Here is a 20105-nt window from a genome sequence, read left to right as displayed (position 1 = left end):
GTTGCCATCTCTGTGTCCCCAGGCTGGGCCAGAGCCCCACCACCTAAGGGCTCCCCGATGCGCCCTGTACTGGGTTAGAATTGTCCGGCCCACGGGGTTCTTAACCATTGCAGATGCCCTGGATCCCTCAGACAGCTGGATTCTACCGGGCTACTAGAGACCAAGAATCTGTACTTTTCTCAAGCACCGCTCCCCACAACCACACACGCACTGCCTGCCTCTATCAAGGGCACACAGCAGGTGGCCCAGTGACTAGTTGACCGCCTACTGCAAGCCAGGCGCTATTAGGCGATCCACTCGGGAATCTTGGCATATACTCCACTCCATGATGTACACACCAGGATCCTCCCCATTTCACAGAGGGGTAAACTGAGGTTCAGAGAGGTGACCGTAGCTAGGGCAGAGACTCAGGGTAGGAAAAGGGCCCAGGTCCTCACGAGCGCCAGATTCCCGGGGAAGGAGGGAGGACAGAGAGGAGGGTGATGAACTGGGGGAGCGCGCGCTGGGTGGGGGGGCGCGGGGCCTCGCCGCGGCCTTCCGATGCGGCCCCGCCCCCACGAGGGACGTGAAGACGCGGACCCCGCGCAGCGTGGGGACATGTGACCGACTGCAGAGGCCGCGCCGCCTCCCCCGTCCGAGGTCTGCGCGCTCCGCCGCAAGGTGCAGACCCGGGGCGCCCGCCTGGGTTTGGGGAGCAAGAGCAGAGGCGGAGCCAGGGCGGAGCCAGCGCGCCCGGTCCCCCCTGAATCGAAAGCGAAACAGGGGCCGGGGAGGAAGGGCGGAGCCGGCCCCGAGGCACCGCCCCCTGCCCTGCGCGGCTGCTGGACCGACGGGCGCGCCCAGGTAGGGGGGCGGCTGAGCCGCGCAGTGCGGACCCTCGCGGGGAACTGCGCCGCCGCCACCATGTCTCAGGAAGGTGTGGAGGTAAGAGATGGCTACAGCTGGGCCGGGGGCAGCCGCGACAGACCCCGAGGAGCGGCCAGGAGGTGCGGAGGGGTCTTCGCAGTTCCTGGGGACCCCCATCCTAGAACCCCAGATCCTTACCCCTGCCTGACGCTCGCCCCCCTTGAAAAGGAAAGTGACTCCCACGTTTCCCCAGAGCGAAATGAGGCCTCCCCGAGGAAAAGCGGGGGCTGCAGGGTCAAAGGTCAGAGGCCAGAGATAACCTGGCCGCCCCCCCACCTTAGGCTGGGACGCTCGCCCCAGTCTGCGCCCTCCCCCAAAGCACTGTGGGGACTTTGGCTTTTTCCAGGAAATGCCGTAGAGGGATGAAAGGGGGGGGGCAGCGGAGGCCAAAACCAAGGGTCAAGTTCGGGCCGGGAGAACCCTGCCTAGAGGTGGGGGAGGGATGATCGCCTTTCCCCTTCCCCCACCGGAACCCCCCTGTCCCCATCCCAGCTGGAGAAGAGCGTCCGGCGCCTCCGGGAGAAGTTTCATGGGAAGGTATCCTCCAAGAAGGCGGGGGCTCTGATGAGGAAATTTGGCAGCGACCACACGGGAGTGGGGCGCTCCATCGTGTACGGTGAGGCTGCGGGGGTCCCAGGCCTGGTGCGGGGACGGCGCGTGGGAGCGCCGAGGGGGCGTGGTCTAGGGAGAGGCGTTGAGATCACCTCCCCCGGAGGTCTCAGCCTCGGGGAGGCTCTGCGTCGGGGCTCTGGGTGGCCTGGAACTCCCACAGACCCTTCAAGGGCCCTTCCCTTATACGCACTCTTCCCCGCAGGGGTAAAGCAAAAAGATGGTCAAGAACTAAGTAACGATCTGGATGCCCAGGTAACCTGTCCCCTCCCCTCGCGAAGGACCGGGTCACGGGAGGGAAAGCAAGAGGGGGGACCCGACCCGTTCATGGTGACTGACCCTCCTCTGAAACAGGAGGGACCAGGCATTGTCTGTCCATAACTCATCACCCAATCTCACTTTTTCACCTCTCCATCATTTGTCCGGCCAGGGAGCCTGCAAACAGTAGGCGCTCATTATGTGCTGATTGTATTCAATGGGGGAGAGAGCCATGAAACTAGGCAATGAAAGGAGCCAGGATTATTGCCATCGTAGGGGGGGCGCAGAGGTCAGAGAAGACTTACTGGAGGAGGAGGTACCAAGTCTTAAAGGATGGGGAGGAGTAAGCCCTGGGAGGGGAAAGGGAAAGAAAGGCAGGGGTCTTGGGGTGGGGGAGGGAATGGCATAAGCAAAGGCTGGGAGGTGGGGAAGGGTTGTTAGTGGCAGTCTCTAGAAAGGCTGGGATGAGCAGAGGACTGGGGAGGAGGGAGAGGCAGGGGAACGGAACCCTTGTGTTGAATGAATGAATGAATGAATGAATGAATGAATGAATGAATGGCTTTGAAGCACAGGTGCATCATGGCTACTTTGCTTCTTTGACAGCTTTGGTGATGAGAACACTGTAGATTTAGCCTGCCTGAAAGGCTCAGTGTAGAGCCGTTAAAGAGTATAATAGGCCAGGCACGGTGGCTCATACTTGCAATCCCAACACTTTGGGAGGCCAAGGCGGGCGGATCACCTGAGGTCTGGAGTTTGAGACCAGCCTGACCAACATGGAGAAACCCATCTCTACTAAAAAATACAAAATTAGCTGGGCATGGTGGCGCATGCCTGTAATCCCAGCTACTGGGGAGGCTGAGGCAGGAGAATCGCTTGAACCTGGGAGGCGGAGGTTGCAGTGAGCTGAGATCACGCCATTGCACTCTAGCCTGGGCAACAAGAGCGAAACTCTGTCTCAAAAAAAAAAAAAAAAAAAAAATGCCAGGTGCGGTGGCTCACACCTGTAATCCCAGCACTTTGGGAGTCCAAGGCAGGTGGATCATGAGGTCAGGAGATTGAGACCATCCTGGCTAACATGGTGAAACCCCGTCTATACTAAAAATACAAGAAAAAAAAATTAGCTGGGTGTGGTGGCGGGCCCCTGTAGTCCCAGCTACTCAGGAGGCTGAGGCAGGAGAATGGCATGAACCCGGGAGGCGGAGCTTGCAGAGAGCCGAGATTGCGCCACTGCACTCCAGCCTGGGCAACAGAGCGATTCTCTGTCTCAAAGAAACAAAAACAAACAAACAAACAAAACCAGAGTATAATAAAACATGTATCATAGTCTACATTTATACATATAAAAGTATGATAAAAATGATAGCAGAGGGGCCATGTGTGGTGGCTCACGCCTGTAATTCCAGCACTTTGGGAGGTTGAGGCGGGCAGATCACTTGAGGTCAGGAGTTCGAGATTAGCCTGGCCAACACAGTGAAACCCTTTCTCTACTAAAAATACAAAAAATTAGCTGGGCGTGGTGGTGCATGCTTGTAATCCCAGCTACTTGGGAGGCTAAGGCAGAAGAATCACTTGAACCTAGGAGGCAGAGGTTGCAGTCAGCCGAGACTGTGCCATTGCACTCCAGCCTGGGCGACAAGGGCGAAACTCCGTCTCAAAAATATAATAATAATAATAATAATTAACAATAATATTATTAGCAGAGGGTAGCATTCATTGAGTACTTCCCACATGGCAAGACTCCAGGAATTGATTTATTTCATCACCACATTGACCCCAGGAGACAGGTCCTATTATTTATCCCCATTTCACAAAGAAACTGAAGCTGAAGTCACTTGCCAGCAAGCAGGTGGCAGCTGCGATTTGAACCCTGGCCACCTGGAGTCAGAGCCTGGGCTCTAACATGCCTGTCAGTGGGAACCCAGGGGGCAGGGAGTGGCTTGCCCAAGTCCCCACAGCTGGAAGTGATACAGCTGGGATTCGAACCCACATCTCTCACAATCCAGATCCCCACCACTTAGCCGAGCACAACGTGGCCTCAAAGGGGCGATATGTCACAACACCAACAAGCATGTGGCATTTGCAGGCAGGAAGTCAGTACGGGGTCAGGCTGGCCTCACTCAGGCAAGCCCTCCCCTAAGCCTCAGTTTCCCCATCTGAGCAATAAGGTAACAGGTGTGCCCACCTCTCAGGGCTGCTATGAGGACAACCGAGGCCACACACCTGGCTCTCAATAAGTGAGTGGTGCTCTGTGAACTCCTGGCGAGTTAGGGGCACCCTACTCTCCTTGCGGCCGGGGGCCTCCCCCAGCAAACGGGTGGAAAGAGGCCTGAGCCCCATCCCCAGTTTCTGCCTCTGCTATCTCCACCCAGGATCCACCAGAAGATATGAAACAGGACCGGGACATTCAGGTGAGTTGGTGGCTAGGGCTTGGGATGGGGAAGTGGGGAGGGGGACATCTGCAGGCACAGAAGGATGTCCATTAGGGCAGGAGGGGAGATATTCACCGGGGCAGGAAGAGGACTCATCTGTAGGGAAAGGAGGGCTGATGCTCATGTTGGTGCAGAAGGGGTGACACCCCCCCCACCTCATCCCCACCTGCCCCATTCCACAGGCAGTGGCCACCTCCCTCCTGCCACTGACAGAAGCCAACCTACGCATGTTTCAACGTGCCCAGGACGACCTTATCCCTGCTGTGGACCGGCAGTTTGCCTGCTCCTCCTGCGACCATGTCTGGTGGCGCCGTGTGCCCCAGCGGAAGGAGGTGATGACCCAAAACTTAACCTTGACTTTGACTGTCCCAAACTCCACTCCTGACTCCCATCCTCAGTGACTGTACCTCTGACCTAAGGATTTCAATCACTGAGAGTCCAATCCCTGACGTCCAAACTTAGAGCTCAGCCTTGATCTCTGATCCCAACCCCTGACCCAGGACTGGACTTCTGACCTTAAATGTGAGAAGCCCAATACCTCCTTACCCCAGAGCCTGACCCTTGACCCACAATTGAACAGCTACTACAGAAATCAAGCCTGACCAGGCGCAGTGGCTCATGGCTGCAATCTCAGTGTTTTGGGAGGCTAAGTAGGGAGGATCGCTTGAACTTAGGAGTTTGAGACCAGCTTGGGTGACAGGGCGAGACCCTGTCTCCAAAAAAAATTTGTTTTGAAGACATGGGGTCTCGCCCTGTCACCCAGACTGGAGTACAGTGGCGGGATCATAGCTCACTGCAGCCTCCACCTCCTGGGCTCAGGTGATCCTCCCACCTCAACCTCCCAAGTAGCTGGGACTACAGGCCTGTGCCACCACACTTGGCTAATTTTTGTATTTTTATTGTGTATGTATGGAGATGGGGTTTTGCCATGTTGCCCAAGCTGGTTTCAAACTCCTGGGCTCAAGCAATCTACCGCCTCAGCCTCCCAAAGTGCTGGCATTACAGGCATGAGCCACTGCACCTGGCAAAAAAAAATTTTTTTTAATTAGCTGGGAGTGGTGATGTGTCCCTGTGGTCCCAACTACTCAGGAGGCTGAGGTGGGAGGATAGTTTGAGCAGGTGGGGATGAGGTCGAGGCTGCAGTGGGCCATGATCACAACCCTGCATTCCAGCCTGGGTGACAGAGCGAGACTCTGTCTCTAAAAAAAAAAAGAAAGAAAGAAAAGAAACCAAATCTGACCTCAAAAACACAGCCCCAAATCTGGCCTCTGAACCTCCTGACCAGTAGTTCACTTCTGGTCAATGCTTAACTAGTTCTTGCAAAAGAGGCAGGAAGCCAAGATGTGTAGTGTTTGCCAATTTCTGTGGTGTAAATATTCCCACCATGGTCAATATCAGGCTACCCACGTGAAGTCACTGATTGAGTTGGGTTGCTCAAGCTGAGGCCAGCCACTGCAGCACACTGCTAGCCCTGACCCCAACCTCAGACACCTCTGACAATCCTTGGTCCCCTCTCTGTACCTCCCTCCCCACCACCACCAGGTGTCCCGGTGCCGGAAATGCCGGAAGCGCTACGAGCCAGTGCCAGCTGACAAGATGTGGGGCCTGGCTGAGTTCCACTGCCCGAAGTGTCGGCACAACTTCCGGTGAGGGCGCTGACCCCCAGCTCCCCCTCAGCCCTGCCCTACCCCAGCCCTGCCCCTCCCTGCCCTGGCCCCACCCTGGCCCAGCCTCGCCCTCGGACCCTCACAGCCCTGCCCGCCCCCAGGGGCTGGGCACAGATGGGGTCCCCGTCCCCCTGCTACGGGTGCGGCTTCCCCGTGTATCCAACACGGATCCTCCCCCCGCGCTGGGACCGGGACCCGGATCGCCGCAGCACCCACACTCACTCCTGCTCAGCTGCCGACTGCTACAACCGGCGAGGTGAGGCTCTTCTCCCCCAGCAGCCTGGACAGTCTTTGTCCCCTTCTGTGCCTTTAAGTCCCCAAATCTCCACTCAGTCCACTTCGTCTCCCACAGCAGCAGCCACTGCTTCCACATGGCTTCCATGACCCCCCCAGTCTCCGTGGTCTTGCCCACGAGGCTCTGAGGTTTCACCCCAGTGGCCCATGCCTGAGGGTCCCCATGGCCTCTGCCCCCATGGTCTCTGGGTTTGGGGTCCCTGTTTTGTCCCCTGTAATCTCAGGTGACCCCCATGTCCCCGGGTCTCCTGTATCTTCGACATCCCTGAATGTCAAGTTGCGCTGGTCCCCGTATCTTGTGGTCTCAGCTCCTCCCTAGAGCCCCGGGTGGCCTAAGTCCCCTCCTCCCCAGACTCTCATGGGACCTCCAGCCCCATGTCTGCAGCACCTCTCCCTCCCTAGAGCCCCACGTGCCTGGGACATCCTGTGCTCACCCCAAGAGCCGGAAGCAGAACCACCTGCCCAAAGTGCTCCACCCCAGCAACCCTCACATTAGCAGTGGCTCCACTGTGGCCACCTGCTTGAGCCAGGGCGGCCTCCTGGAAGACCTGGACAACCTCATCCTGGAGGACCTGAAGGAGGAGGAGGAGGAAGAGGAGGAGGTGGAGGACGAGGAGGGCGGGCCCAGGGAGTGACCCCTGCCGGGTGCAGATACAAACCAGACACGGTCTGTGGCTACTTTGTGTTATTATAAGATATGAGTGACCTTGGGGAGCCATCTGGGGCCAAGATATTAACGGGGGATTCTTGGGTCCCATTTTCAGTGCCCAGGGTCACAGATCCACAGTGGGAAGTTCTGTGGGACACATTGGCACTGAGCCACAAAGAAGGTGTGGCCAGAACAACTTGGGCTCCTGCTGACCAATGTCCCCTGGGGCCTAGGGGACAGAGGAACAGAGAGTCACAGCTTCAGGGGCCGAATGAGCATGGCGGCCTTCCTGAGAGAGTATGCCCCACCACGAAACTCAGCCCAGTAGACACCATCCTGGTAGCGGCTTCGGTAGTGGCCGCCGTGGTGCCACACACCGTTGAGGTTGGAGTGGGCACAGGCATGGTACCACCAGCCTCCCCGCTGGTACAGGGCACAGTTACCTGAGGGGAGAGAGAGAGAGTCCATGTCCTCTCACCAGAATAAAAGCCTCTACCCGCACCTCACAGTGCAAGGCTTTTGCCAGGCATCCCCTGGCCCCTCCCATTCTTATTGAATACAAGCCCCGATATTCCATCTCCTCAGCAAAAAAATAGGAGCCCTGGCCCCCCAACTTTCTTCAGAGTAATAGCCTTAATTCCTTCCCTATCTCCTTACCAAAGTACAAGTCACACCTTTCCCACCTTTTCTGCAAACTAGGAGTCTACCGTTCATTCCTTTATCAAAGAAAAGAAAATTATCTACTTCCTTTCTAGAATAAGAGTACTAGCTCTCACCCTCTGCCCTTCACTTGGAGTCTTGATTCTTTTTTTGCCTCATCAGAGAAGGAATCTGGACTCCCCATCTTCCCACCAGGATAAAAGTCCTGACCTTTGTTCTCTTGACAGAATAAAAGCTTGCTTATCCTGATACTTACCAGAGGGGCGTCTTACCTACCCTACCTCCTTTCATTCCCTCACAAGGAGTCCCGCCTCCCCTATCCTCCCACCAGAATAAGAGTTCTCCTTACCAGAATAGGAGTCTCGGTCCCTATCCACGGTGCTGAAGGGCTTGTCATTGTGCCAGGAAAGAGAGTCTCCAGCATCACCATGGTACTGGCCAAGCCGCAGGCGGTAGTGGTCACTCTCAGGTTCCAGGGAGAAGCCATCATAGTGGGCACGTGCTCCACGGCCCCCCCAGTCCTCCAGGAGGACCAGCAGCTCATGGTCCCCACGGCTGGTCAGCTGATACACGGGTTCAAGGCCCAGCCAGTATTCTCCATCTGGCCGCCCAAAGCCCGCCTGGCAGGGCAGGAAAGTCAGGAAGCCAGAACAGGCTCCCTCCCCTTCCCTGCCTCTGCCCACCTGTGCCCACCTTATAGTGCTGCCAGGTAGTGAAGAAGTTGACTGAACCATCTTGCCTCCGCTGGATCACAGTCCAGCCTCCACCCTCCAGCTGCTGCTCACACCATACTGACACCACATGGCGGCCCAGTCTCAGTTCATACACTCCACTCTGTTCATGGCCTGCCTGGTGGGCCTCTGCACAATCCTGCCATGGGCCTGTGGGCACAGGGATATGGGGGAGGCACAGCCTGGGCTGACCAATCCCTTACTGGAGCAAGAGTCGAGATTCTCACAGGTCCCCTCACCAGAATAAGAGTCCTGCCTCTCCCACTTTTCTACCAAAGAGTCCTGCCTCTCCCATTTCCTCACCAGAATCCAAGCTCCAATAGCCATTTCCTTACCTAAGAATCTGGGTCCCTTGTCTCTAACCAGAGGAAATGTCAAGTCTGGGGTTCTTTTTTTTTTTGAGATGGAGTCTCACTCTGTCGCCCAGGCTGGAGTGCAGTGGCACGATCAGGGCTCACTGCAACCTCTGCCTCGTGGGTTCACGCCATTCTCCTGCCTCAGCCTCCCGACCAGCTGGGACTACAGGCACCCGCCACCATGCCCAGCTAATTTTTTGTATTTTTAGTAGAGATGGGGTTTCACCGTGTTAGCCAGGATGGTCTTGATCTCCTGACCTCGTGATCTGCCCGCCTTGGCCTCCCAAAAAGTGCTGGGATTACAGGCGTGAGCCATCGTGCCCGGCTAACTCTGGGGTTCTTAAACCCTAGTTTTTTATGGTCTCCTCACCATTACCAAAGTAGCAGTCCTAAATCTACCATAGCCTCACTAAAATAAGAGTCCCTCCTCTTCTATTTCTTGTTTCTCCTATTTTCACACCTTAGAAGTTTGGTCTTATTTTTAATCAGAATAAGAGTATCATTTCTTCCGGTCCTCTCACAATGAGAGAAATCTGCCACTAAAATCCTGACTCCTCAATTTTCCTCTACCCACAATTCCTCAGCCCTAATATTGACTCACCCACAGGCTTGGTGGGGACAGCAGGGTGACCTGCAGGCATGGGAGAAGCCAGGGGCTCCTGCTGTCTCTGGGTCTGGTCTCTCTGTGGCTCTGGGGCTGGGTCCAGCATCCTACTGGTGACATTGGTGCTACCCACAAGACGGACCGGAACCACAGGGACCAGTGGGGGTGGCGGCAGGACCTGGGGTGACAGAGAAAGTCAGGTGTAATTGCACTAACCCTCAGGCCAGGAGGCCTGGTCTCAGGGGCAGAAATGGTGGATAAATCTCCCAGCTCCCAAATGACCTGGACATCTGGCAGTGGGGGTGTCCCAGCCCTAGGAATGATCCTCCCCACAAGCTAAACAACTTGGCTTTAAAGTGCAGACAGGCTGGGCGCGATGGCCCACGCCTGTAATCCCAGCACTTTGGGAGGCCGAGGCGGGCGGATCACCTGAGGTCAGGAGTTCGAGACCAGCCTGACCAACATGGTGAAACCTCCGTCTCTACTAAAAATACAAAAAAAGTTAACTGAGTATGGTGGCTCACGCCTGTAATGCCAGCTACTCGGAAGGTTGAGGTAGGAGGATCGCTTGAACCTGGGAGGTGGAGGTTGCAGTGAGCCAAGATCGCACCGCTGCACTCCAGCCTAGGCGGCAGAGCGAGACTCCATCTCAAAAATAAAATAAAAAAAATAAAGTGCAGACGGAGCTGGGCTTAAATACCGGCTCTTGGTGCTCATGGCTTAACTGATCTGTGCCCCAGCCTCCTCTGTAAAGTAGGGATAATAAGAACACATCCAACAGTATCTAACTTACTGACTCCTCTCACCAACCCTGTAACGTAGGGACTGTCACAGGGCAACATTCTCTTATCCCAAACCCAGACCCGGACACGTTCCAGAATTCAGAATAACACGGCTGGATTTAGACACAGTGACACAGGGAGAGTTATGTATATGCATGTGTTATAGAATATACATAACACTCCTAAAGGGGTTTTGGTCTTTACGTGATAATGATATGCTTAATTATAGGATCCTATGACTATTCACATTAAGTGGTTAAGCAAAGACTATAAATAGCCACCAGTCACTTTTTGACACAAATAAGTTATCAGAAAGGGCGAGTAGGAATCCGGTTTTCAGGGTTTTGCGGATTTCAGAACTGTGGATAAGAGATCGTGGGTTTGCAAAAGCCCCATTTCACAGACGATGCTGTTCTCCGGGGAGGCTGCGAGGTTACCTGCTGCTGCCCGCCCGCGCCTCCCGGGCACAGGCGCTCCAGGCGGGCGATGAGACTGCTCTGCTGGGTGACGAGCTGCGCCAGCTCGCGGAACTTGACGTCCAGCTGGTGGAAGCGGGCGGCGGCGCGCTGAGCCTCGGCGGACGCGTTAAGCACGCGCTCCCCGAGCAGCGCCAGCGCCGCGGCAGGCTCCGCCCCCAGATCCGACCCCAGGCCCGCCCCGGGCCCCGCCTCGTGCTGCAGCTGCGCGCGCAACTGGCCCAGGCGCGCGCTCAGGCCGCGGCTCTCCTTGCGCAGCGCGCGCACCTCGCCGGCCACGGCGCCGTCGGCCGCCGCCAGCCTCTGCAGCTCGCGTAACAACGCCTCGTGGCGGCCGACGCGCATGCGCAGCGCTGACAGCTCGCTGGCGTTGGCGGCCTCGGGCGCCGCCCGCGTGGACGCGGGGCCGCTCCAGCACACGGCGCCGGTGAACTTCTGCGGGGGCAGCACGAAGGTGTAGGTGCAGCGCGGAGCGCCCGCCCGCGCCCACCACGCGCCCAGCAGGAGCAGCAGCTCTAGCGCACGCAGCCAGGGCTTCCCCATCGCGGCAGACCTGCAGGCAGAGGAGAAATGGGAGGAAGACGGGGTGCTGGAGCCCAGGCAGACCCCTCCGCTTCCACGCGGGGATGCGCGCGTCTACACCCGCGGTGTCCCGGGCCCATAATTCCAGTCCCCATCTCATTCCCCCCGCGGCTGGAGTGCCCCAGGGTGATCCCACTCTGGCTTCAACACCGAGCTCCTGGCGCCAGGCCGGATGACGCATCTCATGCATTCATTCATTCGACAGGGAGGCCGGGAGCGGTAGCTCACGCCTGCAAGCTCAGCACTTTGGGAGGCCGAGGCGAGAGGATCGCTTGAGACCAGGAGTTCGAGACCAGCCTGGGCAACATGGGGAGACCCCTGTCTCTACAAAAAAATTAAAAATTAGCCAGACGTGGTGGTGCACACCTCTGATCCCAGCTGTTCGGGAGGCTGAGGCAGGAGGATCACTTGAGCCCAGGAGTTCAAGGCTTTAGTGAGCCAAGATCGCTCCCCTGCACTCCAGCCCGGGCAACAAAGTGATACCCCATCTCAAAAATAAATAAGAACAAAAACAAGGCTGATGGGGCAGTTCAGGCCGGTAATTCCAGCACTTTGGGAGGCCGAGGCGGGCTGATCACTTGAGCCTAGGAGTTGGAGACCAGCCTAGACAACACAGAGAGACCCTGTCTATACAAAAAATACAAAAATTAGCTGGGCATGGTGGCAAGGGCTTGTCATCCCAAGATCGCCTGAGCCCAGGAGTTCCAGGCTGCAGTGAGCTGTGATCACGCCACTGCACTCCAGCCTGGGCAACAGAGCAAGACTCTGTCTAAAAAAAAAAAAAAAAAGCAGTCACTAGGCACAAATGTGTGCCAGCCCCCTTTCTAGGCACTGGGAATACATTTAGGAACAAAACAGACAAAAATCCCTCCCCTGGTGGGCAAAAAAAATACGTACTGTATAGGATGAATAGAGTATATTAGACAATGTTAAATGCTAAAAATAACAGTAGGGCTGGGTGCAGTGGCTCACTCCTGTAATCCCAGCACTTTGGGAGGCCGAGGCAGGTGGATCACGAGGTCAGGAGATCAAGACCATCCTGGCTAACACAGTGAAACCCCGTCTCTACTAAAAATACAAAAAATTAGCTGGGCATGGTGGCGGGCACTTATAGTCCCAGCTACTCGGTAGGCTGAGGCAGGAGAATGGCGTGAACCTGGGAGGCAGAGCTTGCAGTGAGCCAAGATCGCGCCACTGCAGTCCAGCCTGGGTGACAGAGCGAGACTCCGTCTCAAAAAAAATAAATAAAATAATAAAAATAAAAATAACAGTAGGACTGGTGAGGCGGCTCAGGCCTGTGTTAAGGCGGGAAGACTGCTTGAGGCCAGGAATTCAAGCCAGACTCCAGACTGGGCAATGTATCCAGACCATGTCTCTACCAAAAAAAAAAAAAAAAAAAAAAAAAAAAGAGGAACTGCAAGTGCACAGAACCACATCTGGCTAATGTTTAAATTTTCTGTAGAATCAGGGTCTTGCTATGTTGCCCAGGCTGGTCTCCCCTGGCCTCAAGTGATCCACCTCTGCCTCCCAAAATGCTGAGATTACAGGTGTGACCCATCATGCCCTGCTAATTTTTAAACTATTTCGTAAATCTGGGCTCAGTGGCTTACACCTGTAATCCCAGCTCTTTGGGAGGCAGAGGCAGGAGGATCGATTGAGGCCAGGAGTTTGAAGCTGCAGTGAGCTATGATTGCAGCATTGCACTCCAGCCTGGGGACAACAGAGCAAACTCTGTCTCTTAAAACAAAACAATAACAAAAAACAGCAAACTAGGTAAAGAATATGGAGGTCTGTGCAGGGGTAGCTTGAGAGGAGGGGGTTGCCTAAAGGGAAGGCCTGGTGGAGGAGGAGACCTAAGTGCAAAAGCTCTGAGACTGGACCCTGCCTGATGTATTAAAGCAACCTGGGAGAGGTTAAAGCAAAAGCAAAGGGAGGCGAGGTGCTGTGGCTCATGTCTGTAATCCCAGCAGTTTGGGAGGCCAAGGTGGATGGATCACCTGAGGTCAGGAATTCGAGACAAGCATGACCAACATAGTGAAACCCCGTCTCTACTGAAAGTACAAAATTAGCCAGGTGTGGTGGTACAGGCCTGAAATCTCAGCTACTTGGGAGGCTGAGGCAGGAGAATCGCTTGAACCTGGGAGGTGGAGGTTGCAGTGAGCCGAGATCGCACCACTGCACTCCAGCCTGGGCAACAAAAGCAAAACACTGTCTCAAACAAACAAAAAACAAAAACAAACAAAAAAAAAGGCAAAGGGAGCAGGGTGCAAGGAGGTGAGGTGGGGTGGGGGAAACGTCTCACTAACTGCTTTCCCATCAGTCGGATATTGGAAACCCTATCTTCCACGTCCTCGGACCAAAATCCCAGCAGATCCAACCCATCTCAGCAGATCTAATCCATCAGCCAGACCTGTCTGCTCTTCTGTTTAGATCCTGAATTCCTCCACGTCCCCGCTACTCCCCACTGCCCCCAGACCCTCCCTGAATTCCCAGCTCAAGACACCATCTGGATGACAGCAGCTGCCTCCCTGCTCTCTGGATTTCCATCCTCAACCCCAGGTCTAGTCTCCCCGACAGCAGCCAGAGGGCGCCTGTGAACATCTGAGTCAGTTCACCTCCCTCCCTCCCTCCTCTGCCCTGAATCCTTCTTGGCTCCCACCTCCTTTAGAGGAAAAGCCCAAATCCACCCATGGTCCATAAAAAGTTGCGCTATCTCCAGCCTGGGCGACAGAGTGAGACTCCGTCTCAAAAAAAAAAAAAGTTGCGCTATCTCGGTGGCTCACGCCTGTAATCCCAGCACTTTGGGAGGTGGAGGCGGGCGGATCACGAGGTCAGGAGATCGAGACAATCCTGGCTAACACGGTGAAACCCCGTCTCTACTGAAAATACAAAAAAATTAGCCGGGCGTGGTGGTGGGTGCCTGTAGTCCCAGCTATTCGGGAGGCTGAGGCAGGAGAATGGCGTGAACCCGGGAGGTGGAGCTTGCAGTGAGCCGAGATAGTGCCGCTGCACTCTAGCCTGGGCAACAGAGCGAGACTCCGTCTCAAAAAAAAAAAAAAAAAAAACTTGCACTATCTGCCATATCCCCTCCTGCCTTCACTCCTCCCATGCTCTTCCTCACACGAAGCAAGTTCCAGCCTCAGGTCCTTTGTACCTGCTGTTTTTGCAGCCTGGAACATTGTTCACAATTTAACATCATTCCCTTCCTATCCTTATTCAAGTCTCAGCAGTGCTGCTTGAACAGCAGATTTAGGGTTGTACCTCCATATACAAGCTCGCTCTCTCTCTCTCTCTCTCTCTCTCCCCCACCCCCTCTTTTTTTTTTTTTTTTTTTAGACGGAGTCTCGCTCTGCAATCTCAGCTCACTGCAACCTCCACCTCCCGGGTTCAAGCGATTCTTGTGCCTCAGCCTCCCAAGTAGCTGGGATTACAGGCATGTGCCACCACACCCAGCTAATTTTTGTATTTTTAGTAGAGACAGGGTGCCTGGTCAACGGGTGAAATCCCGTCTCTACTAAAAATACAAAAAATTAGCTGGGCGTGGTGGCGCATGCCTGTAATCCCAGCTACTCGGGAGGCTGAGGCAGAAGAATGGCTTGAACCTGGCAGAGGCTGCAGTGAGCTGAGACTGCACCACTGCCTTCTAGCCTAGGCAACCCGGTGAGACTCCATCTAAAAAAAGAAGAAAAAAAAAAGAGACAGAGTTGTGCTCTGTTGCCCAGGCTAGAGTGCAGTGGAGCAATCATAGCTCACTGTAGCCTCCAACTCCTGCACTCAAGTGGTCCTCCTGCCTCAGCCTCCTGAGTGGTTGGAACTACAGGTGCGCACCACCATGTCCAGCTACTTTTTTGTAGGGAGGGGGTCTCACTGTATTGCCCAGGCTAGTCTCAAACTCCTGGGCTCAAGTGATCCTCCCACCTTGGACTCCCAAAGTGCTGAAATTACAGATGTGAGCGACCACACCAGCCCTAAACCTACACTTCTTGATGCCTGTACAAGCACACATTGCCTCATTCATGCATTCAACGACAGATGCCTTGAGTGTCTGTTGTGTGCCAGGGATGCTGTTTTAGGCAATGAGGACACAGCCTTAACCCAGACAAAATTCCTGCCCTTGCAGAGCTGACATTCAAGTTGGGAGAACAGAGAAATAAGTCAAACAGCCGCTAGGTAGGTCAGAGGGTAATCGTGCTTAGCAGAAAAATGGAAAAGGAAAGAGGGTGACAGTCCTGGGGGTGGGGGACATTTAATAGAGGAATCAGGACTGGGTGTGCTGGCTCACGCCTGTAATCCCAGCACTTTGGGAGGCTGAGGCGGGAGGATCACTTGAGGCCAGGAGTTTGAGACCAGCTTGGTTAATGTGCCGAAACCCTGTCTCTACTGAAAATACAAAAATTAGCCAGGTGTAGTGGCACGCATCTGTAGTCTCAGCTACTCAGGAGGCTGAGGCACAAGAATCACTTGAACCCAGAAGGCAGAGGTTGCAGTGAGCCATGATTGCGCCACTGCACTCCAGCCTGGGCAACACAGCGAAAGACTCTGTCTCAAAAAAATAAAATAGAGGACTCAGGAAAGGCCTCACAGAAGAAGTGACACTTGACCATGAACAGTGCCTCATGCCTGTAATTTCAGCACTTTGGGAGGCCAAGGCAGGAGGATTGCTTGAGCCTAGGAGTTTGAGACCAGCCTGGCCAACACGGTGAAAGCCCATTTCTACTAAATATAAAAATAAAAAATAAAATAAAGGATAAGTGACACTTTCGCAAAGACCTGAAGGAAGAGAGAGAAGAGGAAGAGCATTCCAGGCAGAGGGAACAGGCAGGTGCAAAGGCCCTGAGATTGCACCCAAGAAATGGCAGAAAGGGGCCAGGCGCGGTGGCTCATTCCTGTAATCTCAGCACTTTGGGAGGCTGAGGCGGGAGGATTACCTGAGGTTGGGAGTTCAAGACCAGCCTGGCCAACATGGTGAAACCCCGTCTCTACTAAAAATACAAAAATTAGCTGGGCATGGTAATGCATGCCTGTAATCCCAGCTACTACTCAGGAGGCTGAGGTGGGAGAGTCGCTTGAACTCAGGAGGTGGATGTTGCAGTGAGCCAAGATGGCACCATTGCACTCCAGCCTGGGCGACAGAGCAAGGCTCAAAAAAAAAAAAAATAGTTCGGGCACGGTGGCTCACGCCTGTAATCCCAGCACTTGGGAGGCCGAGGTGGGTGGATCACGGGGTCAGGAAATCAAGACTATCCTGGCTAACACGGTGAAAACCTGTCTCCACTAAAAATACAAAAAAAAAAAAATTAGCCGAGCGTGGTGGCGGGTGCCTGTAGTCCCAGCCACTCCGGAGGCTGAGGCAGGAGGATGGCGTGAACCCGGGAGGCGGAGCTTGCAGTGAGCTGAGATCGCGCCACTGCACTCCAGGCTGGGTGACAGAGCGAGACTCCGTCTCAAAAAAAAAAAAAAAAAGGAAATGGCAGAAATGTCTATGAGGCCAGAACAGAGAGGAGGGAAGCCGAAGGAGGTAAGACGTGACAGGGCAAAGTGTGAAGGGTCCTGTGGGCCCGGAGGAGGACTTGGGTTTTACTCTGAGTCAGGTAGGAGCCATGGAGGGTTCTGGGCTGGAGATGGCCACATTTACTTCCGGACTCAGACACCAAGCGGAGCTCACAAGGGTCCGGGGGTGGGGTCCTCTCCTTGTCTCCTGATCACTGACACGCCCCAACCCCCACAACAGAGATTGACCAACCCCCCCAGAACTGGGACATATGTATAACACCCACTGCCTTTCGCACTCTCAGCCTGGGGTGGCAGGATGGCCTGGGGGCCCCCAAGCCAAGCTATGGTTGGCGTTTCCCCACAGTGAGAATCAACCTCCACCTACCTTCCCACCTTCTCACCTCTGATGCCCAAGACCCTGAATCCAGCGAAGCTCACCAAACACACAAGAATCCAAGGAAGAGCCCAGGGTCCAGTGGGGCCTCTGAGCTAGAGAAGGGGAGAGGGCAGTGGGACAGAAGGAGAGAGGAGCCTTGGTAACCACTCCCCAGCCCCCAGAGCCTGGGAGTGGAGCTGGGATGCTGGGCCCAGGAGCCCAAACTATAAATATTTAGCATTTCCCGAGTGAGAAATGAGACAGAATTGCCAGACACCCCTGCCCAGGCCACCAGAGCCTGATAACACAGGTCAGTGTCCTGGACATCCCTCCCCTTCCCCCACACACTCCAATGCAGAGCCCAGAGTGTGGGAGGCTGCAGGCCGCAGGACAGCCAGGCGTGATCCCAGCCCCAGACACGCACACACCACACATAGAATGAGGAACATCTCTGGGGACTCAGCGTGTGTAGGGCTTGGCTCTAAACTCTCCACACCTTTTATGTATTTGATCCTCACAACCTGAGCTGGATTCTGTATGTACCCTCATTTTACGGCAGGGAAAACTGAGGCTCAGAGAGGGTAAGCGACTTGCCTGCGGTCACACAGCCAAAAAGAGACCAGGACAGCAGCCAGCCGAGGTAGCTTGACTCGGAAACTCACACATGTGCACCACAGCAGTCACACACTTATGGGCACATAACAGAGCGGACACAAAGACATACACACGCACGCACACATGAACACCCAGCAAAAGTCTGGGTGCAGTGGCTCATGCCTGAAAGCCAGCACTTTGGGAGGCCGAGGCGGGTGGATTACCTGAGGTCAGGAGTTCGAAACCATCCTGGCCAACATGCTAAAACCCCGTCTCTACTAAAAATACAAAAATTAGCTGGGCGTGGTGGCATGCTCCAGTAATCCCAACTACTCGGGAGGCTGAGGCAGGAGAATCGCTTGAAGCCAGGAGGCGGAGGTTGCAATGAGCCGAGATCGAGCAACTGCACGCACTCCAGCCTGGGCAACAAGACTGAAACTCCATCTCAGAAATAAATAAATAAATAAATAAACAATAAATTGAAGAATTAATGAATAAAAATAAAAATAAATATAAAAGACACAGCTGTAAAATTTTAAATTGTGGTAGAAGCAGTATATTCTTAAAGTGAAAACCCTACCTCAGTTACATGTGATTTATGTTTTCTGGATTAATCTGGATTTTATAATTAGAAATAAAAATGTAAGGCTGGGCGCAGTGGCTCACGCCTGTAATCCCAGCACTTTGGGAGGCCGAGGCAGGCAGATCACGAGGTCAGCAATTCAAGACCAGCCTGGCCAAGATGGTGAAACCCTGTCTTTACTAAAAATACAAAGATTCGCCAGGCGTGGTGGCCCACGCCTGTAATCCCAGCTACTCAGGAGGCTGAGGCAGGAGAATCGCTTGAACGCGGCGGGGTGGAGGTTGCAGTGAGCCACTGCACTCCAGCCTGGGCGACAGAGTAAGACTGTCTCAGAAAAGAAAAAGAAAAGAAAAAAAAGAAAAGAAATAAAAATGTAAGATTTTGAGTCCACGTAATTATTTGTTGAAAATAATACAAGTCAGTATAATAGAGAAGCATTCATATATTCAACAGTGTAAGACAGAACGCCAGAGACCTTGGATTTGATAATTGATCTGATATGCTGGACAGTATTCATATGTACAGTGATAGCTATCTTTCTTTGTGTGTGTGTGTGTGTGTGTGTGTGTGTGTGTGGTTTTATGGTTCTGAGTTGGTGGCCAGTAAGTTCTATGTAGTGCTGGCACTTATTTAATTAACTATTCATGATTTTGTTAATACCTTGTTATAGAATTCAGGCATATATTTTTCAGCATAAGAAGCCAAGCACACCAGCTTGTCATTGGAGAGAATATATTAAGTGAGAAAAACATTCAGGAGTCAGAGGTTTAACATGTTAAAGTTAGTGCTAAACGTTGTCATATTGGATCTGAACCTATCCTAATATATAACCATAAAGCTTGACTTCTGCATTGGAACTATGCTTTCATAAATAAAAGATATCTCGTTGATTAAAAAAATTTAAAAAAAGACACAGCTGGAAACATAACACAGTTTCAGGCAACAACTGTACGTTCCAAATATGGTCACACACACATTACAACTTAAAGGGAAATGGGGTGGGCTGAGTGGGTCTTTATCTGTGTGTCAGGCTTGTCCACATCCTGGTTCTTGTGATCACACAGTAGTGCACAGATACAAAACAGGTACACACAGGTGACACCCGGAAACCTATCCACCACACCACAGAGGTCCCCCCATCTGTCTCCCACACACTCGGTCACATTTTCACACAAGTCAAATCACACGAGGACGGAACTGGGGGAAGTAACCATGCAGTCATTTCCCAGGGGTACAAAGAAACTCACGTAGAGCCCCGCAGAGCCCAGGCCCAGGGTCCGAGACCTGTCTGAAGGCCCCACCGACGACCAGCCACAGGCTGGGAGAGCCGCCTCCTTCCCCTGGTCTGCACCGTCCTGAGCTCCCGAGTAACTCGAGTGGACTCCAGGGTTGAAAGAGGAAATGGTCGTCCCAGATCTGAGAGAGGCTGCCAGGCTGGGCTCTGGGCCTGGGTTGGGGCCCCCACACTGGGCCCCTCGGCCCCCCACCCTCAGCCCCTTCTGGCTTCCCCACTGGCAGTAGAGAGGGAGGGAACTTCGTAAGTCACAGAGAGGGGCTGAAGAATACACAGAGTCAGACAGATGGAGATGGGAGAGGCATAGGGAGGTGGGAGAGACATAGGGAGATGGCAGAGATAGGGAGAGACGGGGAGATGGGGAGAGACAGAGAGAGATGGGAAGATGGGGAGAGACACAGGGAGGCAGATGAGAAGAAAGAAAGAGGGATGGGGCCAGACACAGAGAAAGGAAACTTCTTTAGTTTCCATCTTTAGTTATAAATGATGAAAGAGACAACTGATGACAGAGACAAAGTTACATGAGGGAGAAAGAGACAGGGGGAAGACGAGGGGGAGGGGAGACACATCTGGGGGAGAGGAGGAAGAATTGGGGTGCCAGAGAGAGCAAGGAGGGAGAGGAGGCCAATGGGGGAGGGGAGAGTAATGTTCAGCCCAGCGAGGGGGTGTCCCTTCCCCCCACTGCAAGGTTTTGGGGAAGAAGCCAGAGGCCTGAGGCCAAGACTGAGGCTTTGAGCGGAAAGAAGGAGGGGGCGAGTTATT

At 54.1% G+C, this 20105-nt stretch overlaps 2 protein-coding genes across 5 annotated transcripts; one reads left to right on the top strand and one right to left on the bottom strand.

Moving 5' to 3' along the window:
- Nucleotides 1-598: 598 nt before the first annotated feature.
- On the top strand, nucleotides 599-7727 carry SHFL (shiftless antiviral inhibitor of ribosomal frameshifting). 4 transcript variants are annotated; one of them, XM_030820906.1, is made up of 9 exons: nucleotides 599-924; nucleotides 1399-1522; nucleotides 1721-1770; nucleotides 4143-4181; nucleotides 4385-4534; nucleotides 5745-5848; nucleotides 5971-6125; nucleotides 6566-6830; nucleotides 6928-7727. In XM_030820906.1, the coding sequence occupies exons 1-8, from the start codon at nucleotides 904-906 to the stop codon at nucleotides 6796-6798; spliced, it is 876 nt and encodes a 291-aa protein (XP_030676766.1). In that variant the 5' UTR covers nucleotides 599-903; the 3' UTR covers nucleotides 6799-6830; nucleotides 6928-7727. The 4 variants fall into 4 exon arrangements, with proteins under 4 accessions (XP_030676766.1, XP_030676767.1, XP_030676765.1 ...); XM_030820907.1 differs by having other exon boundaries at nucleotides 6079-6125; nucleotides 6566-7727; XM_030820905.1 differs by having other exon boundaries at nucleotides 6566-7727.
- Nucleotides 6834-19412, bottom strand: ANGPTL6 (angiopoietin like 6). The gene is made up of 7 exons (XM_030820904.1): nucleotides 19297-19412; nucleotides 16898-16985; nucleotides 10383-10974; nucleotides 9161-9341; nucleotides 8166-8353; nucleotides 7822-8092; nucleotides 6834-7255 (listed from the first exon to the last, which is right to left on the bottom strand). The coding sequence occupies exons 3-7, from the start codon at nucleotides 10962-10964 to the stop codon at nucleotides 7065-7067; spliced, it is 1413 nt and encodes a 470-aa protein (XP_030676764.1). The 5' UTR covers nucleotides 10965-10974; nucleotides 16898-16985; nucleotides 19297-19412; the 3' UTR covers nucleotides 6834-7064.
- Nucleotides 19413-20105: the final 693 nt, after the last annotated feature.

This window comes from Nomascus leucogenys, chromosome 10 (genome assembly GCF_006542625.1).
Source record: "Nomascus leucogenys isolate Asia chromosome 10, Asia_NLE_v1, whole genome shotgun sequence".
Lineage (NCBI taxonomy): Eukaryota > Metazoa > Chordata > Mammalia > Primates > Hylobatidae > Nomascus > Nomascus leucogenys.
Note: the sequence above shows the minus strand (reverse complement) of the source record. Positions and strands in the feature narration are given on the sequence as shown.

Bases quoted from the DNA above. Each gene is read 5' to 3' on its own strand.
- ANGPTL6 (XM_030820904.1), bottom strand. From the start codon at position 10,964: ATGGGGAAGCCCTGGCTGCGTGCGCTAGAGCTGCTGCTCCTGCTGGGC. The intron at 9,342-10,382 runs GTAACCTCGCAG...CTGTCACCCCAG, and splicing joins GCGCGGGCGGGCAGCAGCAG to GTCCTGCCGCCACCCCCACT. The intron at 8,093-8,165 runs GTGGGCACAGGT...CTGCCCTGCCAG, and splicing joins CTACCTGGCAGCACTATAAG to GCGGGCTTTGGGCGGCCAGA.
- SHFL (XM_030820906.1), top strand. From the start codon at position 904: ATGTCTCAGGAAGGTGTGGAG. The intron at 1,523-1,720 runs GTGAGGCTGCGG...TCTTCCCCGCAG, and splicing joins GGGGCGCTCCATCGTGTACG to GGGTAAAGCAAAAAGATGGT. The intron at 1,771-4,142 runs GTAACCTGTCCC...ATCTCCACCCAG, and splicing joins GTAACGATCTGGATGCCCAG to GATCCACCAGAAGATATGAA.